We start from the raw sequence: 27,970 nt of genomic DNA on the forward strand, positions 1-27,970 counted from the left end.
TTGCCATGACAGTGATGCCTTTATTGAGTTCCTCATGCTTGCATTACAGTGCACCCTGGGCTGGAGACCCATACAGTATGGTACAGGTCATAAACAGCTTCAGTTCTGAAAACACAGCAATATATTTCATACAAGGCTGTAATAAAAGAGTGCTAGTTCATTTTAGTTTATAAAATAAGAACCAGACCCCAGCCCACCCCTCCTGGGCCTGGGGCTGCTGGTGGGGGAGCAGTTACCAGCTCACGATGTTCCATCTCAAAACAGCTTCAGTTCCATCTCAAAACAGCTTCAGTTTGCATTGATGTTCACCTTCCTTCCAGCCTCTGTAAGGCTGGAGGGGTAATGGAGGGTGTGAGTTACTGCAGGAGTTTGGTTCCATGTAGGTGTGGAGATACACAGACTATTCACAGAATAATCAGGTTATAACCCTTTCTAGCTTTGCATGAAGCTAGCATGATGCACAGCAAATAACCAAAGGCCCCCAGCAGCAGCTACCACTGAAACATTACACACAGCACCTTCTTTAGGGGGCTCACTCTGAGTCAGCACAGCCTTTCTGTTTTTAAGGGAGGGCTGGGTGGGTTTTGGAGGTCGTAACAGTAGGAAGAAGCCTTGTGAGTACTCACTGCCTGTGCTCAGTGCTGCCCTGGGCAGAGCATGGCTGGGGTGCTTGGAGTCTTGGAAGAGCCCCTGCTCTGGCTTTGAAGCCTCCAAGGCTGTGAGTGAGCAAGGGGGGAGCATCTGTCACTGAGAGGCTGAGCCTGCTGCCGTGGGACCGTTCCTGCTAGCACCTTGGTTCAGAGGCAGGTTTGGGCTGAGGAGGGATTTTTAACCAGCAATTGCTTGACTTGCAGCTACTCTTGTAAATTAGGGAGTAGTCTTTCAAGAGGCCAAGTTGTCTTATTTAAATCTTTACTCCACATGCAGGAATCATTGTGCTAGTACCAGTAGGAGCTGGCGTGACAGAGCACTGCAGCTCTGGGCCCCTCAGCAGCGTGTGCTGCCTGGCCCTGGACTCTGCAGGCAATGGCTGCGTGGCCACGGGGCAGCCACCACCACGGCCATGGTGTCAGCCAGCTGGTGATGGGGCCCAAAAGGAGCAGCAGCCTGGCAGGGATGTATGTCTTTGAATAACCCTTGCTGGGAAAAGGCAGGAGGGAGAGCAGAGCCACAAAGGCTGAGCCCTACAGCAGCATGAGCATCCCCTCTCCAGCCTTGGGTCTCCCCTGCACAGCCACAGGACTGAGCTTGTGACTTAAAAGTGTGACCTCAGGCCTGGCTGCCCCCTCAAAAGACTGCTAGCACCAGAGCTGGGCTGGCAGGGGAAGCTGAGGGGCTGCCTGGGGAAGCTGAGGGGCTGCTTTGGCTGCTCCCTCCAGCCCCTTGGAAGGCTGGTTCCCGCGGTGCCCCTCGCGCTCGCCTCTGCCATGGGCCTGCCCCATGGCAGCTCCTGCAGGGCAGGGGTGTGTGCAGGGGACAGGAGCAGGAGCTGCTGGTGCTGGATTCAGGGACAGCCTCATGGGAAGTCTTGGCTTTACAGACAATGGTTGTTCCTGTTGGATTCCAGTGAAATGGTCCTGCTCTGAAGGGAGGAGCTGCGCTGGGGACAAGCAGAGAGTGCAGCTCAGCCCCCTCACAGGGAGCTTGTCCTTCCACCAGCCACTTCTGCAGGGGGGAAGGAGTCCCTGGCACTCTTCTAGATGCTGCTGTGTCCCACAGAGCTGAAGAGTGTTCCCTCTCGAGAGGGTCCCCAGGCAGCAGTGGTGATTCCAAGGCTGCAGTGTTTCGGGTAATTCTGTTCTTCACTCAGAGAGGAGGACGATGAGTTTCCAAACCTTCCTTCAGAGTCTCTGTTGGTTGTGTTGCCAAGCTGCCAACAGCAGTTTTCATCTGCAGCTTGACTGTGTGAGTACACCTGAGATTCAGGAGCGAAGGTGTCCAGGGCTGAGCGTGCATCTGTCCACAGGCCCTCTCAGCCTCTGCCAGCACTCAGACTGGGGGGGCTCTGCTGGCAACTGTCGGGTGCAGGCTGCACCAAATAACCCTGGGGCTTCCTGGCTTTGTGTCCACTGTGTTCCCACTTTGCCTTTCTGAAACAGAAACATGAATGAATGTGGGGAGGTGGAAGGGTTTTGTCTGCGTTTGGCCATGGGCTGGGGAGGTGGAAGATGAGACCCAGCCTGGTTCTCTTTGAGCCTTGACTGTGGGCAGGTTGTCTCTTTCCCAGGACATCTCTTTGGCTTGTTATTCAGGAGTCTTTTAACTACAGCTGATATAACTTGCTGCTGTACTTTGTGTAAAAAAGGCTGCATGATGTGGCCTGCCTTGAGTGTACCAACCTCTAAATTGGGTTGCTTTGGTTTGGTTTCTTTAAAGAAGTATGTGACTATTACAGTGAAGGCACCTGGGCAGCCCTTGGCTGGCCTCAGCCCCTGTCACCTGGGCAGCCCTTGGCTGGCCTCAGCCCATGTCACCTGGGCAGCCCTTGGCTGGCCTCAGCCCATGTCATCTTCATGAACTTGAGCAGTGTGACCTGTGTGTGCTGGAGCGTGTCTGGGTGAAGGAGCAGCATCGTCTCCCTTCTGTGCTGGGAAAAGGCACAGAGCCCCCAGCCCCCAAAGGAGCACAAGCTGCTTTACTTACTTCACCTTGTTCCACGTGACTGGGCTTATCAGAAAGGCCATATGTTTTCATTCTTTGTGCTGTGCCCCAGAAGGATCATGGAGTTCCTCTCGGCTTTCCTCAGCTCCGGAGACACGATATCTGGCCTTAACAAGTGAGAACGTACAGTCAGAGCTGAGAGCAGTCACAACTCATGGCCTTGGCTTCAGCATTAACATGCTGTGTGCATGCACCCAGCTCCCAAAGCAGCTTTTCCCTTCTCCAGTCTGGAATTGCAAACCAGGAGCTGTCCAAGTACCCGTGGCAGCACAAGAGAGCTACAAAACACAGCAGCAGGGGCTGTGGAGTCACAGGGTAATGGATGGGCACAAACAGGGTTTGGGGGAGAGCAACCAGTGTTCTCTGCCTGGCTGGGAGCAGGGGGAGAGGCTGGAGGGGGGAATGTCACAGGGCAGTTGCAGCTTCTGGCCTGAAGCAGTAAGTAGGAAAGGAGCAGCACTGAGGTGCCTGCTGGGGACTGTCTCCAGCTTCAGTTCTTGTTGTTACTGATTGGATAAGCGAAATGCATCGTGTTTGGGTGGAAGGGCTTAGTTAGCTCGGGATTTAGGGCAGCAAACCTTTGGAACAGTCTTAACTGCTGTTTAAGAAAGAAAAGCTGTGGCTTGGGGTTTTTTTTAATGCAATATTTCAAAGCTGTTTACAGAAGATAAATAGCTGTTTATTTCAAACAACAGCTTCAAAGATTTACTCCAGATCTTTGCTTTGAAAAGCCCTTCATCCCCAGCCCCGCCTGCAGACTCCTACCCTGCCAGCCACTCACTTGTCTTCTCTTTGATCTAAACGTTGTGTGGTTTTATGTTGCTTGGCTCTTCATTCTCTTACAAGGGAATGGTCAAACTTCTGCCTTGGTGTTATTCCTTAACTCTCTGGCTGCTTCTCAGCCCTGGGTGCAGGGCCCTCCCTGGGCAGTAACTTCCCGTAAGAGCAGCATTCAGAGCTGGGTCTGAGGCTCCAGGGCCCCTTTCAGCCTTTGCTGTACAACACACAGAGGTGGGGATTGTCACTTTAGAGCTGCACCCTCCTTCCTAACTCACTTCTGCCTGACCACAAAGCAGTAGCCATACAGCAACAAGCTTGTGGTGGCTGCCAGACTGAAACTGCCACACTGACCATGAAACACCCTGTAGTTGCAGGCTGGCTCGTGCCCGTGCAGCTGCACTGAAGCTGCAGCTCCTGTAGGTACACAGGTGCCCAGATCTGCACAGCCATGCCAGGCAGAGGGACGCCCAAAGCTTCCCAAAGCAGATCCTGCCCTGGAAAGGGGTTGGGGATGGCCTCAGAAAAAGTCCTGAGCAGAATGGCTTTGGCTGGGATGGCTGCCCCTGCACCTCTGCCAGGGCTGGGGCAATGGCAGGGCCAGCCTGCTGCAGTCAGGTGAGTAGCAGGAGACCCTACATCTCATCTGTTGGCCCTCAGAGGGAGCTGAGGAAAAATGATACAAAGGCACTAATGTATTTCTCCTTGACCTTGGATTTTTGGGGATGGTCTGTACCACCACTCCAGCCAGAGAACACTTCACACCTCTCATGGTGTCAGCTGCTGATGAACTGATGGAGGCAGGCTGCTGCAGAGCTTGCAGCCTGGCTTTCCCAGCCCAAAAGATTCTGTCCTTACTGTTCAGAGCAGCATCAGGCTGTAACTGTCTACCAAGGGCAGGTGTGGGACTGTATCATGCACTACTCTCATTTGAGCATGGCTGGTTGTAGTGACAGAAAACTGCAGGGGAAAGGCAAAAAGTTCTTGTCTTGGGGGTCACTGGAGCTGCAGGTAAGTTCCCTGCTGTTTGTGGGGGGATCCTGCTGTGATGACCTGGGAAAAGGAATCTGCTTCTCCTGCCATAGGTCAGCTCCAGGTCCCTGTGGTGCTGAAGCTGATCAGGTTGTGGGGCAGCCTGCTCTGGCCCCTCTGTACAAGCAGCGGCGGCTGGGCGGGAGCAAAGGAGCCAGCAGCAAAGGGAAAATGAAATGAGAAGCTGCCTCTGTTAGAACAATGTCTGACAAAGCACCGAGCCTTGTGCCAGGCTGTTTGCCTTGGCAGGCACCTCTCCCTCCTGCCAGAAGGGCCAGGTCCTCTCTCTACTATGAGAATTATTTTGTAGATGTTAAGAAGCAAACCAAAGCAGCCTCCCTGGAGCAGCTCATTCACCAGAGGCAGAGTGGGGGCATGAAAGGGAATCTGACCTAGTTACAAAAACAAAGAGACTTTCTCTAATTGCCCAAATGACTGGAGAGGGACTGGGTGTCAAAAGCAACACGTCTGCGCTTCCTCAAGTCAAGGCAGGGCACCGGGCTACAACCTGCTCTGGTTCAAGGCCTTGGGAGATGCCTCTGAGCCTAAGGAAGCCTGAGTAAGCAACAGCCAGCCACCTCCATGGGCCTGCATGTACAAACAGGACCAGGACAAACATGTTTCATGTGTTGTAACAGAGACAGTGGCTTTAGACACAGAGCACCGGGGCTTCAGCCTTTGCTTTGCCCAGAGCTGCAGGCAAGGGAGAGTTTCCTGCGTTCCCGTTGTGGTACTGCTGTGGGAAGGGTCTGTCTTTCTGTCTGCAGCATTTGCAGGGCTGTCATGGATCCACTAAGCCCAGCTGCTTGTTTCAGAGGAGCCTGGGAGGATATCCAGACTGCCACAGGAGCAAGGTGCCGGGCTTTTGCAGGCAGCAGCACCAAGCCCAGCGTCAGCGCACCACTGCTGCAGGGTGTGGGAGGTGAGGGGCAGGGATTGTGGGTAGGCACACAGCAGAAGGGAGTTTGTGATAGCAAAGAGCGGCTCATTTATCAGCTCTGGAAAACAGCCTGGAAAGATGAGCATGGCCCCGTGTCTGGGGCTGCCCAGCTTCAGGCAGGTGAGGACCCGTGTGTCTGGCATCCCACTGCACAGCAGCTCCTGTTGAGTCCAGCCCACGTGGCAAAGGAGCAAAAGCTGTTTCAGTTAGGAGCTGCTGGGCTGGCCCCTGGCTGGAAGGACAGGATTCAGCCAGCTGAGGACCTGCCCTTCCCAGGCAGGGAGCCCTGGCAGTGTCCTCAGTGCTGCAGGGAAGGGGCTGAGCGGGAGCTTACGGAGACAGGACTCTGCTGAAGCCCAAATAGAGCGCTGCTTCTGTTCAGGTTCAGGGGGAAGGCTCACAAGAGTGTGGGGTTTTTTTCCTCAGTTGCTTCACCATCTATTTTAGATGGAACTGTTTGATCTCTTTCTGCTTTGTGTTCCTTTCAGTTTCCCACACAATGGGAGGAAGCTGACCTGTTTCGTGTGCCTGGGCCCCAACCAAGCCTTTCCCAGCTGGAAAAATCACTCCATGAACTACAGAGAGCTGGGAACAAAACCCCAATTGCAAGATTCCCAGTTCCCTTATGCCTTTTGTAAGGTAGGTACAGCCCTGGGAGGGGAACAATGGGACATTCCTGAGTGCTTAAGCAACTGCTGTTTCCCCACCATCACCCCCTTTAAGAGCTGAGCAGGGCTTAAGCACATTTGAGCTGTTCCACCGAGGTTACTGAGACCTCAGCTGAAAAAACACAGGGAGGTGCACAGCTCCATGTAATGCTTCTGCTTTGGTGAGTAAGATAGCCAGGCTCTTCCTGTTACCTGATTACAGACACAAACACCCCAAATTCACCAGGCCAGCTGGGAGGATTTGGCAAGTGCCCAGGGAGTGTGTGTGCAGGGGGAGCTGGCAGCACTGTCATCCCCTCAGGCACACACACAGGAGAGCAGAGGGGCCAGGCTGGAACTCTCCTGGCAGGCAAATGGCCCTCAAGGACCAGCACAGACCTCTTAACAGAAATGCTGGACCCATTTCCTCTGATGGGAAACCTCGCAGCTGATCCTGACTGCTCATCCCACCCCAGGTCAGGTACAACATGGGCTACTGTTCCACTGGCTGCAAGGTGTGAAGGTGGATAGAGGAGAGCATGAACCTTGGCTGCAGTGCTTAGGAGGGAGCAGAAAGGCAAATGACCAGGCTATATAGAATGGCTCTGTCAACATCCCCTCACCCTGCTCAGGATAAGCACCTTCTTTTAGAGACCCTAAGGTTCCCATTATTGTCACCCACAGGTAAGATGATCCAGTGGGGCTCTGGATATCCATCAGGGCTCCTGGGCACCAAGGAAGCAACGGGCTGTGCTGGCCAGGACAACCACACACACTGGAGAGAAGGTGAAGGAGTCTTCTCCAGCCAGCCACAACCAGAGGTAAATCTCCTGCCATCTCCTCCCAACACAAAGTGAAGATCCTCCCCCAGCTCTGCCTTACCTGTACAGCTGAGGGCAGGACCTCTTCAGAGCAGCAGAGGACAGCCCCAGCTTGTTCTGGTTTCTCAGCCGTGTCTTCCTCATGAGATCCTTCACTCTGCCCCACGCATGGCTCTCGCCCTGGGGAGCAGAAGGAAAGCAGGGCTTGAAGGAGCAGGGCTTGAAGGAGCAGGGGCTGGTTGCTGGCAGCCCTCACCTGGCTCACACAGGATGCTTTGGGCTGGCAGGACGAGGGGAGCTTCCTTATTTTGAACAGATGCAGAGTCAGGTCCTGCACAGTACTTTTTAATCCCAGTGCTGCCAGCCTGTGCCTGCACGATGGGACAGGATGGATCCACTGTGACCATCCTTGAGTGCTTTGTTTGCCAGCATTTCCCTGCCTGGGACCCCGACCCTGCTGTCCCTTCTGGCTTAAGCTGTGGGGGAGTGTGAGGGCACTGGAGTGCTGAGGAGCTGCCTAAAGGCACGTTCCACCTCATTGTTATACTGCTCCAAAGGAAAAGATCTGTTTGGTTTCCTACCTACTCACCTGCACCCAGGGGGGCCTCACAACAAAAACAACCCTAAAAAGCAGCTTGACTCCCTTTCTGTTAGGCCAGGTGCATTGGTATCAGCCCTTTTCAAGGTGGTGACTTTTGTGGCCCCTGAATTAGAGGAGATCAAGCCTTTGTTTCCCCCAAGCCACAGCTACTGGGCACTTACATTTGAAATGCTAATAGGGATTATCAGGAGGTCAGGGAGTCTCAGGAGGCCTTCCCTGATGTTTGTCCTCCCCAGGCTGAGCTCATCTGGACTCAAGAACTGAAAAGGAGCCACTGCATCAGATACCTGATGGTGCCAGGGCCATTCCTGCTTCAGGGGAGTTCCCAAGCCAGAGACATCTCTGGGGCTCTGCTCTGTCCTGTCCCAAGGTGCCATCCCACTGTGTCCCCAGCAGAAAGGGCTGGTGGCTACCTGGGAGGACAACCTGGCTACTGCCCAGCCCCTCCACTAGCCCCTTGCCAGCATTCTTCTGGGAGCTCTGCTAAGTGTGCAGCTCAGAACTTCAGGTGGGCTCAGGGGCTCAGCTGCAAACTGCAGCCCAGGTCCCTGTGCTGTTAGTTGCCTGTCAGACTGATTACTGATGGAAACACTGCCTGTTTGTGTTTGCTGCCAGGCTTTGTGGATGCTGTGGAAGGGGGTGCAGGGCTCAGCAGTGCCCCAGGAAAGGATTCCCTGCAGCCTGAGCAGAGAGCCTGAAGGATGGCAAGCTGCTGCCTGCCACCGCCTGGAGAGCAATGGACACAGACAGTAAGTCACAACGTTACTGTGATGTTACTCAGGCTTTGGAGGGCAGTGGATGTCTGTCCCTGTGTAATGCTGTGCACTCCAGGGGCTGGGTGCAGGCACAAGTTAGATACACGGTGCACAGGCTGTACGTACCCAGCCGTTCCTGCTCACGTCCAGACCCTAGAACCAAAAGACAAAGAGCACTGGTAAATGAGGCAGCAAGAGCATCCCACAGTGCTGGGAACAGAGCAGGCTCTGTCCTCAGCCCTGCCCTGGAGTCACCCACAGCCCTGCTCAAGTCCTTTATCTCTTTACCCTTCAGTCTCTCCTGTGTGACAATCACTTCTTTCCTCCTCTGCCTCTCCTCTCTTTCCTACCTGGACTGTCAGCTCTTGGGTATGGCACCTGGTGCTAGCCTGGGGACCAGTGCAGCAGGATTCCCACCCAGTACTGTACTGTGGCAGTAAATGGGCCATTTCATGCTCAGGGCACAGAACACAACACTGAGTGACAGCACCAGAGTGTGCAGTAACAGGAGAGCACGAGGGTTACCTTCAAAGAGTGTGGATCTTGATTCTGCAGCCCTGTGAAGTCATCAGGGCTTCCCATGTGCTTAAAACAAGGCTCATGCTTCAGAAGGTGGCTGGCCACAAGCCAGAGCACAGAGCACCCTTCAGGATTCGGCCTTTGTTGGGTTTCTGAAGCTCACCAAAGTATGTGCAGCTTCGGGGTGGAAATTACAGGAGAAGGGCTTTCCCGTGGGAGATCTGCTCCCTCCTCTTTCCTGTCAGGCTGGGAGTGCTCTGATTAGAGCCTCTGCCCTGGCATTCCAGCACTCCTGAGCCCCACTGGAACCTGCAAGCGCCGAGGCAGCCACAAACAACAGAGAAGGGAGAGGGAAAGCATTCCTCCCAGAGCCCTCGGACTTCAGCAGCCCTCACACACGCTTTGGGGGCTGGAGCCAAGGGTCAGGCTGGTGATGAGTGTTGCCAGCTAAGGACTGACCCGCTCAAACCCTCACCTGTGGTAATGACCCTGTGCTTGGTTTAGTCCCACAGGCAGCAGGAGTGCAGATGCTTCTGCCAGAGCTCACACTCGGAGCTCTCTGGGGTTAGTGGGAGCTTTCCCTGCACCCCTGTTCTGCTGCTGCTTTCCTTGGCATAAAGACACAGCCACTGTCTGCATCTGTGCTGGGAGCAGAGATGCACAGAGCACCCTGGCCCTCCCTGCCCCAGCCCTGCCCTGTAGCAGACGGGGTTTGCAGCCTCTCCCTGCCTGAGCTGAGCTTCTCCCCCAGGTCACACCCAGAGCCTGGCTCCAAGCTTGTCACTCACCTTTCTCACTGCAGGGTCCTTTGGTGGACGGGCCTGTCCCTCAGGCATGCTGACAGCCTCTCTGAACTCATTCTCCTTGTTGTTCCTGTTGTGTGCTGGCTTCCTGAGCCCGGCCGTGGGCTGGCTGCCTTCTGACTCCGGGGGTCTCCCGCCTCCTGCAATGAAATGCGAGGGCTCACTCACATTGCTCAGCAGTGCCCTGCCAGGGTGGGCTCTGGGCAGGGTTGCCAGCAAGCTGCAGCTCCAGATGGGATGAGAACCCTGAGGACTTAGTGACGGGATGAGACCACCCTGTGTGTCTTCCTGCCAGGCTGCAGCGGCTGAAAGCTCCAGTGGGGTGTCTGACCGCAGCAGCTTCCTCCTGCTCTTATTTTCCTCCCTTATTTTTCCTGTCTGCTCTGAAACTGCCCAGGGAGGGACTTCAAAGCCCCATGGGAGGGCTCTGCTAAAGGACCCATTCAGGCATGCAAAGTTCCCAGAAGACAGACCCATTTCATAAGGTGTTTGTCCTCGTCTCTGTAGCCACAGCTGCACAGGGAAAGGTCCCGTTTCACACGTGGGAAGCAGCAAGCGAGGACAAAGCATTTTATAAGCACATCTCTTAGACTTCCACCTAAGCTTTAGTCCCGCTGACACCTTGCTGTGTTCCCACCTGCCTTTCCCAGGCAAGAGGAAGTTGCTGCTCAGCTTATTTCACCAGCTGCTGGCAGACAGGAGGGCGGGTTACAGGTGTTTGAACTCACCATTGCAGTTGCTCAGCTTTTCAGTATTTGCCCCTATTTCTGGGATGATGGAGAGGTCAGAAGGGTTTCCAGTCTGAACCAAGAGGCTGTGAGGTCTGCTCCTCCCAGCAAAAGATGTCTTCACATCTTGGTAGGAGCTGAGGAAGACGCTGGCAGCTCCACAGGAGCAATGCTGCAGAAGGTACTCCTGCGCCGGGCAAAAAGACAGCACGTGGACTCTCAGGGTGAGCAGGGGCTGCTGTGGCCCAGACAAGTGGCAGCCCAGGGATGCCCAGCCTTGTCCTGAGAGCCCTCAGAGCCCAGGCAAAGACGCCATTCCCTGGAAGGCCGAGCAGCCTGGCGTTGGTAGCGCGGCTTCGTCGCGGCGCTTGACCTGGATGGTGTGATGCTCAGCACCCTTGGGGTTATTTCCCAGAAGGAATTGAATACAGGTTTCCAAACACACAGCTGCTCAGCTAAGGCATTTGTGTAAACAAACAGGTGTGCTATCACAGTGACTCAGGGTTTAAGACCATGTTGTTTGTTTGGGACGTGCACAGACAACCACAGCACGTCTCGTCCCTTTATCGACGGGGAGCGACCGGTCCCTTCCCTGGCACCCGCCGGGCTCCCTGTGCCTGGGGCTTCTGCCATGTGTCCTGAGAGGTCAGCAGGGCACGAAGCAAGGAGAGCTTTACCCAGCTGCGCTGGAAGGGGAGCTAAGCTGTCTGTTGGTGCTGGAAGCAGGACAGGCCAGCAGCGGTTTGGCACGGCTGGACACCCCCGGGGGACTGTCGGTTCCAGCGCAGCACCTGGGCGTGTTGCCAGAGCTGTGGCACCTTGCATGCTGCCATGAAAAGCTGATGAAAAGTGCTGCTTTTGGTCCACAACAGTAACTATTTCCCTGTAAAGGAAAGGATGTGGGGTATCTGTCCCAGGATGGAAATGTCACCACGCTGTGATGTCTGTGCAGCTCCCAGAACAGCCCTGGGAGCACGGGCTCTCTGCAGCCCTCACCACCAGCTCCCAGTACCACACTAACTCCTCTCTTCTCTGGGGCTTGTGTCTTCCCTATCTGCCTGGGATGTGGAAACCTTTCCATGCTGATAGCCTGCACAGAGAGTGAAGATGGTTTGCAGAGCAGCCTGAGGATGCCCTCCCAACCTGCTTGTCTCAGGGCAAACCAGGGCAGGAGTTGCTACTGCTGCTGTGGTAGTAGCGTGCCTCTTCCCCACAGAGGGGCTGTGGCTCTGGAGAGCATGAGGACAGGCAGCTGCTCGGACCTGGGACGTGCTACAGAGGTACCAGAGGGACTGCACCCAGTTTTGCAGAGCACATGACAAGCACTGAATGGCAGATCTGGGGGCTCCAGTTCCCCTCAGAACAGCAGGAGACAAATGTGGCCACGAAGGCACCACCAGAAGATGTTGGGAACGACCAAAAAGAGCAAAGTTACGAACATCTAAATAAAAGCATGGTGCCTTCCAGTTCAGGGGGGCTGGGGAGGAGGGGGCACACACGCCAGGGGAGGATTTGACCCTGGAGGTGCAGCTTGGAACAGTTACTTGGAGCAATGACTCACAGTTGTAAAGCTTCAGGAAACGTGTTAACAATTGCCAGGCTCCACGTAGGAGGCTGCATTCCTCTGAGCATTAGAGATGGGCGCAGGGAAATGAGGGGCTGCCCTGCTCTGCAGCCTGACTCACAACTTGGCTTTGGCTCTGAGGAGGAGCCCGTCACCTACTGCAGACCCAGGCCCAGCAGGTGGGAAAGCAGCACAGGGGAGGAGTGAAGCTGTCAGCAGAATAAAGGACTTGCCACAGCATGGCTGGGGAGAAACAGCTGAGTGTGGCAAACCCCTCCTGCTCCTTGGGGGTGGGATGAAAGACATAGAAAGGAAGAGAGGGAGGGGAGAAAAGCTGGAAACCTGGTGTGATGGGAAAAGATGAGAGGCAGAGGTGGGGTAGAGCTGAACAAGACACACAGGGGCTAAGAAATGCTGCTTCAAATTCCCCAGCTGGCTCTGGCTGATAAAAGGAGCCAAATGGGAGCACTGCAGTGTCTCATGGCAGAGATTCTTCCCTTGGCAGCTCAGAAGCACAGGAAGGGGAGCAGGGAGCTGGGCAGTGGTACCACTGTGTCTGTTCTGTGGGGAATTAGGGATTTTGACAGTTTGAAACCAGGAGAAGAAAAGGCTTTTAACTGAGAACACAGTTGCTAAGGGAGCCCTGGGAATGGATTGTTTTCACAGCATTAGCAGGGGCAGAGGTGTTCTTGGGAATCTTAACCGTGGAGAAGTAAAAGCTACTGGCCACTGCATGAGGCGAGAGGGACACTGTTTACCTCAGCAGAAGCAAGCACCTCTGCAAGCAAAACTGAACAGGAGAAGCCCAGGGCCACTCTCAGGGAAGCTGAGCCTGCTGTGGTGGGCAAGGGCTCCATGGAGACCACACTTTTTGCCCTCACACAGGCTTGCAACGTTCCACTTTGGCATTTACTGGAGGATGCTGTGGTGTCTCTTTACCTCTTTTATCTGGCTCATCCTCTGCTCTTTCTGCAAGCTGCACACTTGCTTCTGGAGACGCAGGTTGTGCTCCTGCAGCTGCCCAATCTTCTCAATCAATTGGCAGATGTGTTCCAGGTATCCCAGCCCAGACCCCAGGGCTTTGCTGTTGCCTTGGTTCACCTGCAATGACAACACATCTTGGACCGTGGAGCAAGAGCAGAGCAACCCCTTCTAGCAGCTGGGAGCCCAGCACCCTCCTCACAGCCGTGGTAAAGAGGCTTCCTCTTGCCAGGGGGCTTTGGTTAGAGCCCCAGCTGAGCTCCTCTGTTGCTTGCTTACAGCTCTCTTCTGGATTACTCAGCAAGATGTGCCATCAGAGGGACTCCTGACTGACCACAGCCTGCTGCAGAGGAAAACCTCATGGCAGCCTCTTTCTAGACCCCCCTCATGGTTAGTTTCTGTCTTTTACTGGTCACAGGGCCCTTACAAACAAATACAGTCCCACTGGGGTTGCTCACTTGGTCCATACTCAGAGTGAATCACACTCTGGAGGTGCTGGAGCTGAGCTTGGCCCCTCTCTGCAGGCTGCCCGTGATCTGCTGCTTTGTGACCAGCCTGGGGCACGTTTTGCCTCCCTTGGGCAAAGTGTGATGGCATCAGACCCTCAGGGAAGGAGCCAAGCTGCCAAAGTCAGAGAACACCTTCCCACTGGCTTTTTAGCAGGTCCCTGCCGCTACTTGGTCAGTCACTCAGAGCTGTGTGCAGGAGGCAGCTGCCTGCCTGCCTGTGGCACGACATGGTGCACCCCATGCCCAGAGCCTGCAGAGCCTCACTGCTGCTGGGCCACGGGACACAGGCAGCAGTGCTGTGGCAGAGAGAGGAGAAAAGGGAACTGCACCTTCCCTCCTGTGTCCACAGCAGCCTGTGCCCCGGGTGCTGCTGAGGGAGCCGTCAGAGCCCCCTTCCCCCAGCCCTGCTGCCGTGTGTGTGTGGCAGCAGGGAGTCAAGCCAGCCCTGCTCTTGACAAAAGCAGAGCTCTGAGTTTATCTTACTTCAGAAAATAAGTTCCCTGTACAAAAGCAGGAAGCTCGCTCTGTCTCCTTTCCCACAACAAGCTGCATTTTTGGGGAAGTGCCAGCCCTGGGACTCTTCCTGTCTTTGCATTATGTCAGAAGGCTCATGGTGTGTTAGAAAATAATCAGCACGAGGATTTACTCCTTTGGAAACAAAGGGTGACACAACGTTATTTATAAACAGGTATCATTGTGCCCAGAGGCTTTTATGTCTGAGCCTGGGACAGGGGTCACATGGAACTGTTTGAAAAAACTGTGATGGCTCCAAAAGCCAACCAGTCACATTCACACTGATGGGTTCTGGCTTCCTCTGGGGCAGGGGCTGCAGAAGTGGCGGCAAGGGAAGGTCACTCAGCCGGCCGAGGAGCCCTGAGTCTGTCTGGGTGCTGGGAAGGGGCACAGCCCCAGCACACACACAGAGAACAAAGCCTACGTGGTGTCTGCAGGGAAAGCTTCCATCCAAAGCAGCCAAGTGGCATGTCTGAAGGCAGCCAGGGATCTGGGGGCAGCCAGCTGCAGCAGCGTGAGCCGCAGAAAGCACCTGAGCAGCAGCTCCTGAAGATGTGCTGCTTCTGAGCCGCCCCACACGGGTGGCTGTTAGTCAGAAGTTCCTCACTATCCCTGTAAATGTAATGCTTTCTGCCACCCTGTCCCCTCTCTTTGCACATCTCACAGCTCCCCTTCCTGCAGTCAGCTGCTGCAGTGACTGATGGCGTGTCTGGGCTGCCCCGAGGAGACCAAAGTGAGCCAAATCCAACCCGCTGCGCCTGCAGGAACACAAGAGGGACAAAGCATGAAGCCTTTGGCTGCCACCTCTTTCAGGTAGAGACCCTCTTTTTGTTCTGTATTTGTCCTGTGCTTCCTGCTCCAGGCTCTCAGGGCAAGAGGGATGGGGTGGGGGAGTTTTCTTAAAGGTGGCCCAGATTTCCAGTGCTCTGTGTCTGGGGGTGAAGGCACCTGACAGCAAAGGGCTGTGTGTGTTTGGGGCAGGTGTGGAGAAAAATCTGGCTCTTGCCAAAGGTGGGAGAGAACTTCCAGCTCCTGAGAAGAAATAGAGGTGCCCAGGAAAGGAGAGGGAAAAGGTGCAGAGCAGATGCTGCAGGTTTTGGGGCGAGGTGTGTTTACCCTCACAGAGGATTTAAACCAGACCAAAGGTTGGACTCCATCTGTTGGAGGCCCATCTCACAGCCACCCTTCATCTGCTGCTCAGGACAGGCAGCTTGGGCCACTGCATTTTATTGAAGGGATCCCAGCAAGTGCAAATGACCAAAGGGGCAAATCAGGTGGAGCCTGCAGTGCCTGCCCATCCCTGCAGGGCCAGCCACCTCTGTGGGCAGCAGGCAGGGAGAGGAGCTTTGAAAGGGGGCCCTTCCCCCTGCCTGCCCTGCCACAAGCCCCCCTGGATGTGTTCCTGTGCCCCCTGATGGAGGGGAGCCTGCTGGAGCAGAGGGGTGGGCTGCAGCAGCTCTGCAGAGCCCTTCCCACCCCCACCACTCTGGGGTTCTGGGATGATTAGCTCTGTGTGAGTAATGTCCATGCCATGAGGGCAATGCTCCCACCCTCTGCCTGCTTCCAGGGCCATGGGCTGACTTCAACTGGAAACTTTATGGAGCTGGAGGAAGCGTTTGCGAAGCAAAAGCATCAAAAGCCACCTATCTTCAAACTGAGCCCAAACATTTCATTTGGCTTCAGAGGAAATGCTTTTATTTAGGCTTCAAAGTTCTGTCCCTTGCTGTTTGACAGCTTCCACCTCCTTTCATCTGCGAGGACGTGGGTGACACTTCAAAACAACCCATCAGAAACCTTTGTTTAACAGATGCCAGACTGCAATGGTCTGGTGTGCATTTACAGCCAAAGCCACCCACCAAAACTAATCCAAACGCTCAAAAACGTTTGGCCACTTCCAGGCCCTGTTTTTCTGCATTTTCCTCCCTGTTCCCCCTGAAAGTGAGGGCAGGGGGCACCGGAGAACAGCCTCCTCCAGAGCCCTGCCCGCTGGAGGCACGGTGCTCTTGGCATTGCCACAGCCAGCTGGGCTGGGCAAGCTCCTCAAACTCACTGCTGCTTGGAAGCTGCATCCCCAAAAGCAGCAGCAGAGCTGAGGAAGCCGCTGTCCCCAGTGCTCTCACCTGGCACTAACTGCGAGGCAGCCTCAGGGCTCGTGCATCTGTCAGCGCCAGTTCAGTGCAGCAGGCTGATGGAGCAGTGGGGTTTGCCAAGCAGAGGGGGAACATTCTGCACTGCCCTGCTGTCTTTCAGACAACACTGATTGCATTTCCAGGGGGAACTGGGGCCCTGGGACGACGTCAGTCCAGGCAAGAGATTGACTTCAAGCACCATGCTGTGGCTACAGGCAAAAAAGCCACCGAGTGAGCCCGGAGCAGCCCCTCAGCTGGGGTGAGCCGAGATGCCTCTGTCATCTGGGTCACCTGCACCCCGTTCCTGAGGGGGCCTGGCCCGGTCCTGGCTCTGCTCTACCACGGTGAGGACCTGCCTTGGGCAGGTTTGGCCAGGGCAGAAGGCTCTTGCAGCTGCAGGAGGCTGTCCCTGTGCTCTGAGGCAGGACATTTCTTGCCCCAGTCAGCTTGGGTGCCACCTGGCAGTCTTGGGTGCTACCAGCAGTCTGGAGAGTGCTGCTCTTGAGATACAGCAGCCTGGAGGTGCTTTGTGAAGAGGGGCAAACTTCCCCAGCATCTAGGTCACAGCTGTATTTATACAGCTCAAAAAACAAACAAAGCAGAGTGCTCTGGGGCACAGAGCCTTAGCACTCAGCCACTGAGGATATTAAAAAGGAGGGGAGATAAGCCATCAAGAGCTTCATTTCCTCTTCAGCTTCTTTCTAATTTATTCTCTTGTTTGTTTAAATGCTCTGCTTTGGGAAACTGAGGCTCCATCCCACAAAGGATTGGAAGGAATTCCATGGGCAGCCAGAGCTGTCAGACGAGACCAAGCTGGCTGCAAACCCTCTGTAGTGTGACAGGGAATTTAGGTAACCTCTCACAAAGTCTCCTGGTATTCAAACTCTCGTGCTCCAGCCCGTGTTTGAACTCTGTGCCAAAAGGCCAGGTCCCTGTCTGTTTGGGAGCTGTGCAGAACAGACATCTGTCTCCTGCTGAGTGTGTGAGACAGGGCTGGGAGGGAGAGGTTGCTCCCTTGGATTGTGTGTTGCTTGAGCTGCCCCAACACTCAGATGTTAACAGAGAGGGACCTTCCTCCCTGCTGGGAGGGTTTGGTGTGCTGGAGAGGACAGCCGCCACCTGATGGTTCAGGGCCCTGGCACAGAGCTCAGACACGAGGCACAGTCCTTGTCCCTGGGCTTCTCCCATCCACCTCCTGCTCCACCTCATCACTATCAATTCCTGCAGTGAACTCCCCAAAAAGGCATCCCCATCATGTACTGGGCGGTGGTTTGGTGTGTCTGTGTGACCCTCTTCACCTCGCCTGCCCCCTCCTTTTCCTGAGCTCCTTTACCCTCCCAGCTCTGCTGGAATCTTCTTCTCCAGCCCAGCAAAGAGCTGAATTTGTGCATTAGGTCACTCCTTGTGTGAGGGAGCTGCTTTAATTGGACAGGACAGGAATAAGCTACCCCTTAGACAAGTTCTTTCCAAACTGTTTGCAGGAGCAGGAACAACCCCACCTTGACAAAGGAGTGACCTCCTGACATCCCCATCCCACGATGCCCAACTTCACCGTCTTCATTTTAAGACCAGAATCAAGTGCCTTCTCTGACCCAGGGCTTCTGGAGACCTCAGATCTCCACAAGCCATCCTTACCCAGACCCAAGAGAGTGGGTTACTATAGAATGCCACTGCTATGAAAAGAAAGCTCTTGCCAGTCAATCGGCAGGACTGGCTGCCCACAGCAGATTCGGGGGAACCCGCTCAGATGTGCCCTACTTCACGCCACAGGAGACAGGACTTGGACCCTGACCGAGGACGTTGGACAGGCCCAGCTGTAGGATGCAGCTGAGGTGCTCCTTACCTCACTCAGCCTGCAGCACTCGTCCATGTACTCGTCCAGACTGTCGCTCGTGGGGTACTTCTTCAGCTGCGGCCCGTGGAGCTGAAGGTCCTGCGTGCTGCCAAAGCCCCCTGGGAAGCTGTCGGCGAGCGTCTGGGGCTCCTCCGTGGGCGCCGGGCTGGGCAGAGAGCTTTCCCTGGCAAGGTCCATCTCCGCAGGGGGTTCCAGAGACCGCCTTTGGCTTTGGTCAGACGGCCCGTGGGCGCTGTCCCGCGGCGGGACGCTCGGTGGGAGGGAAGCGGCGGGCGGCAGCGCAGCCTGTGTGCCCTGGCTGCAGCGCTCCGCTCGTGCCGCCGGCTCCTGCCCGCTGCCTGCCGCGGGGCGCTGCTGGCACGTCCTCGTGGCCAGGTGGTCGATCTCCGGAGACGACGAGGTGCTGAGCACCCCCGAGTCGCAGAACGAGTCTCTGCTGTGGAGCACGAAGCTCTTCTCTGAGCCCGTGGGCGTCGACGGGGAGTTGGCTCCGCTCGGCAGCTCGACCCCAGAGTCCTCATACTCGAACCTGGAGAAGCTGTGGAGCTGGCACTTGGGCTCGAAGGCGCCGAGGTCGGGCAGCGCGGCCCCGCCGGCTGTGCCCGTGGCCGCCGGGGCAGGGCCGGCCGTGGCGGGGCCTCCGGCCGCGAGACACGGCTCCGCTCTGCCGGCTGCCTCACACGGCGCCTCCGGGGCCAGCCCTGGGTTTGCAATCCCCTCGTGGCTCAGTATCTTCACGTGTGTCAGCACAACCTTGTCCTCGGGCGGTGGGCTCTTCTTACCTGCCTCGGAGGAAACAAGCGGAGGGTCAGGAGCGGCCGCGCAGCTCAGGGGCAGCGCGTGAGGGGCGAGGGCAGGGGCTGCACCTGGGCACCATAAAGGTCTTTGCCAAGCCTTTATGATTGAAAGTGTCCGTTGCATCCCCCGAGGGAGGTGAGACCTGCAGCTGCCTACGGCGAGGTGGCAGAGGGAGAGACGGCCCGCGCGTGTGTTTGCCGAGCTGTCTGAAGCGTCCCTGCAGGCTCTGCTGCGACACAAGTGTTGTGTTTCACAGCCCCAGAGCCCTTCAGCCAAGCCATAAATGCACCCAGAGCTCTGATTTGGCAGATAGGGAGAACACAACACATGTAGCCAGAGAGCTTTTGAGTGATTACCCGCGTACAGACACAGAGCCCGGAGTACGCGTTCTGTCAGCACGAGAGACGTTCACGTAGGGATAAAATATCTCCTCTGATTTCAGTGTGTCCTGCACCAGCAGAACTAAAATGAAGGGGAATTGAAACGTGCCTTTCTGCAGGCTTGGCTGGATCTTGGGTTGCAACAAGCCATTTGCAAACTGTTTGGTGTGCTCTGACAGAGAGCAAGTACTGATAGGAAGAGCAAACCAGGCACTGTGTGGGGCTCTTTTCACTCCCTGTATGGTTTTAGCTACCAAGTGATTTCTTTGAGTGAGCACCCTTTGTAAAGAGGAAGGAGACAGGGGCAGCTTTGCCCATCAGCTCCTTGCACGTGGACAAGAGACTTGTTTTCACCTGGCGGTTATTTCGCAGGGTGAGGCGGTGGGACAGTCCCTGGGTGAAAGGCTGATCTCCAGGAGCTGAACATCTGCCCCCAGCTTTTCTGACTGTTTTTCTGAATCTGGGATTTCACAGTGCAGACTTCTGGGCAGCACTGGAGCCAGTGTCGATGTTCTGCATCCACCCTGCAGTGAACTGCAGAGCTCAGCTCCGAGCCCAGGCGAGGGAGACGGTCACTGATTAAAGCCAAGCTACCCAATACATGGACCACCTTCCCCTCCACTGAAATTCTTTCTGCTTGAGCTTGACAGTTTCCTGGGGTGACGCTGCAACATGCCCTTTACTGCTCTGAGGCACCAGGGGTTGGATGTTTCACACTGGCTCCTCATCGAGGGCTGCCAGTGGTAAGGATCCCAGCTGATGGGCTCATTGAACTTCCAACCCCTTGCAGAAAATCTTGTTCATCATACAGAGACCTGCAGCCTCTTCCCTTGGAGAACACTCACAGGCATCCCTCTACTGTGAAGAACTCCCAGTACATTGCTGTGGTGGGGGACAAAAGGAAGACACTGCCCGTGGAAATGCCACAGGAACGCTCATCAGGAGTTGGGCAACAGCCCTTCCACTCCTGGGGCGAGCACGATGGACTCTGGACCGTGCATGAGGAGCAGGGAGCCTGGCTTGCAGCTCCCCGAGCAGCCAAATGCCACCTCCAAGAGGGAGCTCGGTGGAAGGTGGAGCTGAGTGGTTGCTGATTTGGAGTGAGGAGGGTCTGCCTGCTCAGCTGCCATCACCCCTCGGCAGGGAGAAGTGAAGCTTTCTAGCTGCGTGAGAAATGAGGAGGCTGCCAGGCCCTTCTGATGGCATCATCGCCCACCGTGGCACAGCAAACCCGCTGGGAGGACAGCAGAGCTGTTGCTTCTTCAGGACAAATCACCCAGCTGCCACTCTTGCCAGGCATCACTGTGCAGGGGTGGCTCCTTCCCACAGGCTCTGACAGCCCTCACTTATGAATCATGCCATGCTCTCCTTTGACTGGAGATTCTCTCCCTGTCTTTCAGTCTGACCCTTTTCCCTTGCTTAACCGGTTTCCCCCTGGCCTACACAAATATTTCTTTGTCTGAAATCAGGAAGCAGCATATGAAAATGAGGCCTTGGTGCTCACAGGAGGAGATGGCAGACGCTTTAGGTTGCATCTCTTATGACTACAGAAGCTACAAGGTGTGCTGGGGATTTTGGATGGGGTAGGAAAACACCAAGTCAATGCAACGTGTGTCCCTGCGTGTCGGGGACCCCTCAGTGCCAGTAACCCCAGGGCTGGGACAGGTCTGAGCTCTGCACAACACAGCTCTGCTCTCCCCATCCCTGGTCACTAGCAACATCAACCAGTTTCACAACTCCTTGCTGAGCCGTTCTAGGCTGCAAACCACCGTGGGGCTTGGCACCAGCAGTCCTGGTAACCACAGTGTTTCTGATTCCTCCTCCCAGCCCCTGGTGATGATGCGAGATGTTACCAGCCCCCTGTCACCAGGAGATGCAAAGCATGGCAGCATTTTGCAACACCCTGGTCCTCACTCATCCAGTGAGACTTTCTCACGGTCAGCCAGGGCATCTGTGGAGGGATCTCCCATGATTAAGGCAGTGACCTGAAACTCAAGTTTCTCTCGCTGCACCTCGCTGGTGGAACAGTCTCTTCGTCCTCTCTGCTCACTGGGTTATGGAACCTAAACCTTGGGCTTCCAGCAAGCAGATTGTTTCTGCTACAGATCTTGAAAGAGGCAAACAAAAACACCCAGCTCTTTCAAGCATAGTGCCAACAAGCACCAGAGTGCTGCAATTAAAGCTCATCTATGCAACCACCAAAAAACCCCCCAAAGTGAGGCAGCCCCTCAGCTGCTCTGAATTAGCTCATTACCAGAGCCCTTAACAGGACTGTGTCAGCTGGGGAGTGCTTTGTGTAACAATGGCAGGGGCCCAGAGCAAAGCAGGAGTCCTGCCTGGGGCTGGAGTGAGTGTTCTGCACCCCTGCAGTCACGCTGCTGCACTGTGGAGGCTGCTGGAAGGAGGTGTGAAGGGCTTCAGGGAGCACTAAGGTTGGTAAGATGCATTTACTTATGCTGGAGGCCAGGCAGGTTTGCTGCTGCTCCTGGGAAGTTGGCCAATGTTTGAGTTGTTGTTTTGGTTCCTTTTTCCCCTGGACTGGTTTTCCACACCTCTCTGGGCTGGGGTGAGGTGCTGAGCTGCTGCACCCAGGCTGGTCCCTGGCGTGGCGACAGGGGAGGGGGGACTGTGTCTGCACCCTCAGCAGTAGGTGCCACTTTCTGCTGCATCTTTAGCAGGGTGTGCCCAGGCCACACATAGCGTCAGGTTAATCTGTGCTACTTGTAGCCCTCCCAAAGGGCTCTGTGGCTCTGGAATCACACCAGAGACAAAGGGGGCTCCCTGGACTGGAGTCTGTGTAACCTTGGGCAAGTTGCTGGACTGCTTGTGCCTGTACAGATGGAGAACAAGGCTGCTTCCCATCGGGCAGGGAGGCAGGAACAGTGAGCTAGCTGATATCTGAAAGGAACTAGTAGGGAGTGAAAGGGATTGATGTGTCCCAGTTAAGTCTCTACACTTTGCTTTGTTTCTAAGTTGCTTTCTGGGATCCTTCTCTGTCAGCAGCTGGCAAAGCCTAGCAGAGAACTCCTTCCCACGTGAGCAGCCTCCCATCAGCTCCTGTCCCAGGGCTTTCCTTTCCTTGGAGTTGTAAGTCCAAGTGTACCTTTCCTCCTGCACAGTCACTAGCAGCTGCCAGCTGCAGCCCAGAGCATCCATGCAGAGATTTCTGACCCGAGGAAGGAGGATGGGTACTTAAAGGTGCATCCTGAGTAAGCTGCATGCAAGAGATGCACTCCAACACCTGCCTGGGGAAAACTCCTAAGCTTTCCCATTCCTGCCCAGGCCCAGCTCCCACAGAAGTTCCCATCTGCCAGGAGATAAACCAGCCTCTGCATTGAAGTCCCTAAGGCCAGTACTTGGCAACTGTAGCGTGCCACAGGAAGGGAGCACCAGAAACAAAGGGCATCACCAATGCCTTGGGCTGCTGGAGTACCAAGGAGCTGCCCTGCAGAGGAAGACCAAAGTCAAACCCTCTCATTCCTACCAGTCTGCTTAGCCCTGAGCACAAGGGCAACAAGAGCAAGATGCACGTGTGAAGCCCCAGAGAAGGTGGCTCAGCATCTCTCAGAGGATGTGCCCAGCCTGCTCAGCTCCCCTCTAGCTCTGGCTGTGCCAAGGGTTGCACTCTGTGCCGTGCAGGACAGGTTCTGTGATGGGGCTGTGCCTTCCAAGTGAGAGGTGATCATCAGCTTTTGAAGAATCATTATGCAGCTGTGAGTAGTGAGCTGGAGGCAAGCTTGTGACCCAGAAATGAAAGGCTGCCTCTCCCATTCAGTCCTTGCATTCCCTCGCTTTCCTTCCTTCCTTCCCTCCCAGAGGGGGCTCCCTGTGGCCATGACACATTCTCTAACGCTGTTGGCAGCTCGGCTCAGGTGGTATTTCCCTCTTTTTGTTTCTCCCCAGTGATGAGGTTTCAGTTTCCCAGCATTTAAGAGAAAAGGGGTCACTTCCTTTCTGAAACAATAGGCATTTTTGGCTGCTGACTCTTCCCCCGGTGTGTGCTGAGGGGTGGGTCAGGGTGGTGGGTCTGTGCTGACACCTCCTCCTCAGCACCAGCCCCACACAGGGGCTGTGTGCCACCACCAAAAAAATACCCCAAACTCCTGCAACTGACCCTGTGGCAGGGAAATCTGTCTCAACAGAGCTTTGCCACAGGCTTCCCTGGGGTGAGGATCTCCCTGCTGCCACGTGGCGTGGACCTGACCCCAATCCTGGCAACAGCAGGGGCTGCTTGGCACCAGGTTCCTGCAGTCTCAGTGCTTTTCCAGCAAAGCTGGGCTGGGGGCACGCTGCTGTATCTCATAGAATGGATCTGAGCAAGAGCCTTTTCCTAAACAACTAGCACAATAACAGTTCCTAAGGGGAGCTCAGGGGAAGGGCTTGTGTCTTCAGTGAGCCAGCTACAACCTCTGTCTAAAACAGCAGGAACTTCTGAAGGCTTGAGAATCACCATCATAGGTTTATTGGTTTACTTTTTTCAAACTGGAATTGCAAGTGAAAAGTCCCTGTTTGCAGAGGAACAGGCTCCCAGGTGGGAACCGAGACGTCCCCTCCCAGACCAGCGTCTGAGCTGGGTGACTGCAGTGCGTGTGGCTTTCATGGCACTGCATGTGCAACTGCTTCCAGTGGAGAATGCAAAGGAGCAGTTATGACAAGGCTGAGCTCTCAGACAGTCTTTGAAGAAAGAGCACAAAGTTCTGGGACTGTTTGACTCCCAGGTGCTCTCCAGGCTCACTCTTAGCTCAGTGTGTCGTGTTCCTCCAGGTGATAGTGCTGTAACATACCCTGGCCAGAGATGTTACAGATCCCCCCAGCTGCAGCTGGTAATGATCAATCCCTATAAAACAGATGCTGAGGGGAAGATAACAGGGTTCAAGGAGTCTGACTGAAAAGGCATTCATTGCTTTTAATGCCTGTGTTCTAGAAGGGGAGATAATTATAGTTCTTTGGAGGCATTTGAGGAGGAATGAGAGGGAGATTGATTGTTTACTGATGGATATAGCTGGGTGAACCAAAGAGGAAATGGATTTCCAAGCAGAGAGGCCACTTGACATTTTTACAGCTTGCTCCTGTTCATTCCCAGTGACCTCTGAAGTTTTCAAAACGGAGCGACAGGCCTGACAGATCAGTGACCTCTGGCAGAGAGTCCAGGGCCAGAGCAGGTCCCCGCAGCCCCCTGCTTTACCAGACTGACCTGTGTGGGCTGCCAGCCCCCAGCTGTCAGACCAACACCTGACCCTGCACACAGCACCAGCAAAGAGCCTCTCCCACTCCCTACTGCAGCTTATTCCTTTGCATATATAGCCCAGGGGTAAAGCCAGGCCAAGGATGACCTGGTGCATGAGGATCCGTGCCCAGCTCCTCCCTGCTCTGCAGCAGAACCACTGTGGGAAGGTGGGAGAGGGGGTGATGGTGGGGCTCAGCTTCCACAGTCACCTGTGTTTCTTATCTGTGAGACTGACAGGGAGATGAGGGCTCTCACCAAAGACCTGCAAATCCTGCTCCTGAGGGGTGCTCCTCAGGAGAAAGGTCCAAAACGTTAAAGGCTGCTTTGCTGAGCAGAGCTCTGTACCTGCAGCGGGTCCTTTGGCACACAGCTCGCTCATCTGGGCAATTGAACCCATGGAGAAAATTAAAGCAATGGAACAAACACACCACACCTCAGCCAAAACTGCTGATTTACACCTTCCCTTTGCAGCAAGGAGTGTTCAGCCAGAGCCAAACTGGGAGACAGGAGGCCCCTTTGCAAGGATGGAACTTGCCCCCCAGGGATGACAGGTATGTAGTAATTCAGGTTTTATTGCCTATCATAAGCTTGGACAAACAACTGTTCAATAGCCCCACAGACTAAAGCCATTAAGACCCCAGTGCTTCAGCTGAAGCCAAAGGAACCTATGGGAAAGGTGACTGTTAACCCATTCCTGGTGTGCAGCCCTTGCTGTGTGTAGGCTGAGCCCCAGGGAGCTGCAGCTGCTGGGAGGAGGCAGCGCTGGGCAGGGGGCTCGGTGCTCTTTGGGATCTCTGTAGTCTTTGATGGCTGCAGGGAGAGTGGTGACAGGTTTGGAGTTTGTTGCTCTTGCTGGGGGCACATAAAGACCTCGGTGAGATGACAAAGGAGGAGTTGATGCAGGGCTCTGTAGCTGCAGTGAACTCAACTTGCTGATACAAGAGGTCCTCCTACCATTTCTGCTCTAACAGCCACCCCAAGGAGGGGGGCAGATCCAGCCCACACCCCTGTTATTGAGCTGCCACTCGAAAAACCAGTGTTTGGTTGATAGTCTCTGTCTTAAGCTGCATTTGGAGATGCAGCTTTAAAGTCCTTCCACAAATCTTGCAAGAAGCAGCTCTTTCCGAGTAGAGACAGGGTCCAAACCAAGACACGAATAACTGGTGCCTGTTTCCAGCCGAGGTGACCGGGAAGCTCTGTCCTGGTTTCTTATCTGGAAAAACTCTGTCTGAATCTCCTTTTGACTTGCTTTGTCTGGGAAGTCTGCTCCCTCACCAAAGCTTCTCCCTACCCTGTGCCAATGCTGCTGTGTCTGAGTGATGAGGGACACTTCCATGGGGAAGAGCAAGGTTCTTCCTCCTGTGAACCCTGCCATCAGGCTCGCACTATGGAGCTCGGGGGAACCAAGTTCATGGTCAAATTGCATCTGGGGGGGTGGGGGGAAGCTGTTTCCACCATGGTGTGAAATGGGACCTCTTCAAACACCCTCCACGCTGTGTGGTGGAGCAGCACTGCTCTAGAGCCCTCTGTGTCACTGGGTAGGGATGCAGCCTCCAGCCCAAACCCAGGCAGAGCAGAAGAGGCTCCAGCTGCCAGAGAGCCCTGAGTAGCTGCCCCATTGCAGGACGCTGGGAAGCACAGTCCCAGCAGCCAGTGCCTGAGCAGATGCCCCAAACAGCCCAAGGAGCTGGAGTTGAACCCCCAGAGGCACAACACTTCTAGCTCTGGGTTTTGTAACGCCTCTACCATCCTGCTGCTGCACAGCACAAAACCCTGCCTGTAGCCCCCTCCATGCCAAGCAAACCAACCCAGTGCAGAGGTGTCAGCGGAGACAGAAAGTGCAGATCTCCCTTACAACTGGCAGAAGTCAAGCTGAGGGGTAAACGGATGCAAAGGGGATTCAGCCACCCAGGGCTTGTGATGTGAAAGCCTTCAGCGCTGGCTGAGGGATAAAACATCCCAGACCCATTGTGTCTGTAAAAGGCAGCCTGAGACCACACCATTTGTTTTGACAACAGATTTATAAAGCTACAAGTGATCTGGTGCAGGCTCGTGGCCGCCTCCCCCCAGCCCGGCTGCCCTCGCCCGCACGCCATGGGACGGGAGGGAGCAGCTCCAGCCTCTCCGGCTCGGGGCTGTCCTGGTTGGACGGGGACGCAGCAGCCGAGGAGGCGATGCCGCTGCCTTGCGGGAGCGGTGCGGGGCTGCGGGCGGGACCCCGGCGGGACGTGGGCGCAGAGCCGCGCGGGTGCCGCTCCCGGCATCGACCCGGTCCCGGCATCGACCCACCCCCGGTCCCGGCCGCGGCTCCTTCGCGGAGCGAGGAGGCTCCCGCCTCTCCTGCCCTCCCTCCGTTCCTCTCCCAAGCGCTGAGGGCCGCGGGTTAGCGGAGGGCTCGGCAGCGTGAGGCGAGCAGGTTGGACTCGAGGAGCTTAAAGGTCTTTCCCAACCGACACGAGTCTACGACCGAAGCCTCCCCCGCTCTCCCGAGCCTCTCCGTGCTGAACGCGTGCGGAACAGACGCGGGTGAAGAGGAAGAGGAAGGTCGGGCGCTGCGGGCGCTGCGGGCAGCCTTACCTGCGTGCGGGCACAGGCAGCCGGTCAGCAGCGAGCGCAGCATGGGGCCGGAGCGGGGCCGCTGCGGGCAGCCCGGGAGCGGAGCGGGGCGCTCGCACCGAGTCCCGTGCGCGCTGCCGGCGAGGAGAAGGAAGGGGGCGGCGGAGGAGCGGCCGGGCCGGGCAGGGCAGCGCCCGTCCCCTCCTCGCCCCGCGGACTCACCTCTTCTCCAGGGCGCGGGCAGGGCGAAGCTCCGGTGCCAGCCCAGCATCCCGGCGGCAGCCGCGCTCAGCACGGCCGCGGCGGGGCCATCGCCGCCGGCTCTCCCCGGGCTGCTGCGCGGCCCCGGCGGGCGAGCGGGGCCCGGGCTGTGGCTAGCGGCAGCGCCGGGGCATGGCGGGCAGCGCGGCGGCTGCGGAGCGGCGAGCGGGCGCCCGGCCAGCGGTGGCTTATAAAGGGAGCAGCCCGGAGGAATGCATCTCCTTTGGCTGATAAGCAGAGACGAGTGGAGGGGCTTGAACTACCTTTGCAACACCCGGAGGAGAGAGGGGAAGAAAGGAAGGGGGCGGGGGGGAAAGGGGCGAGAGAGAAGAAAGAAAAATGTTTCAGCACTTGCATAATGTCAACAAACAACCCCCCTGTGAAGGGGCAGGGAAGGAAGGGCTGGAATGCTTTGGGTGGGGAGGAGACAGAGTAGAGTAGGTTTGGTGGTTTTGGGTTTTTGTTTTCTTTCTCTAAATGGCAGGTTGTGCGTTGGCAGTGCCGAGGCTCCCTGGCCCCAGCCGGGTGCAGGCTGAGGGCGCTGGGGGGGACGTGGCAGGGCCGTCCCAAACGCCAGCTCCCACGGGCAGGTTTGCCGTGTCACCTCGCTGCAGTGAGCTCCAAACGTGCAGGCCGGGCTTGGAGAGCTTTGGCGTGTCCCGGGCATGGCTGTGCCCACCAGACTGCAGCCTGGGCAATTACTTCCAGGCTAGGTTTGAGCAACACAGCTCCCTGCAGCCAACAGCCCCTGTAACCCGTGTGGGGTCTCGGTTTGCTAAGAGAGCGTTGGTCCCTGCATTGCTGTCCCATGCAGACTTCTGCGGACTCCAGCACTGCCAGGACAGATTGCGCTGCTCCACCAGTGCAACTGGCCCCATTCTGTGGGCTTCAGCTGTCCACGGGACCAGCGGCC

At 56.0% G+C, this 27,970-nt stretch overlaps 1 protein-coding gene across 1 annotated transcript; it reads right to left on the minus strand.

Moving 5' to 3' along the window:
* LOC133625972 (uncharacterized) lies at nucleotides 1-27,067 on the minus strand. The gene is made up of 9 exons (XM_062001643.1): nucleotides 26,818-27,067; nucleotides 17,824-18,617; nucleotides 12,788-12,949; nucleotides 10,285-10,471; nucleotides 9,542-9,696; nucleotides 8,361-8,387; nucleotides 6,940-7,058; nucleotides 2,644-2,768; nucleotides 1-2,090 (listed from the first exon to the last, which is right to left on the minus strand). Exons 1-8 carry the CDS (start codon nucleotides 27,065-27,067, stop codon nucleotides 2,672-2,674), a joined length of 1,791 nt encoding a protein of 596 aa, XP_061857627.1. The 3' UTR covers nucleotides 1-2,090; nucleotides 2,644-2,671.
* Nucleotides 27,068-27,970: the final 903 nt, after the last annotated feature.

The sequence above is a fragment of the Colius striatus genome, chromosome 8, assembly GCF_028858725.1.
Source record: "Colius striatus isolate bColStr4 chromosome 8, bColStr4.1.hap1, whole genome shotgun sequence".
NCBI classification, from domain to species: Eukaryota; Metazoa; Chordata; class Aves; order Coliiformes; family Coliidae; genus Colius; species Colius striatus.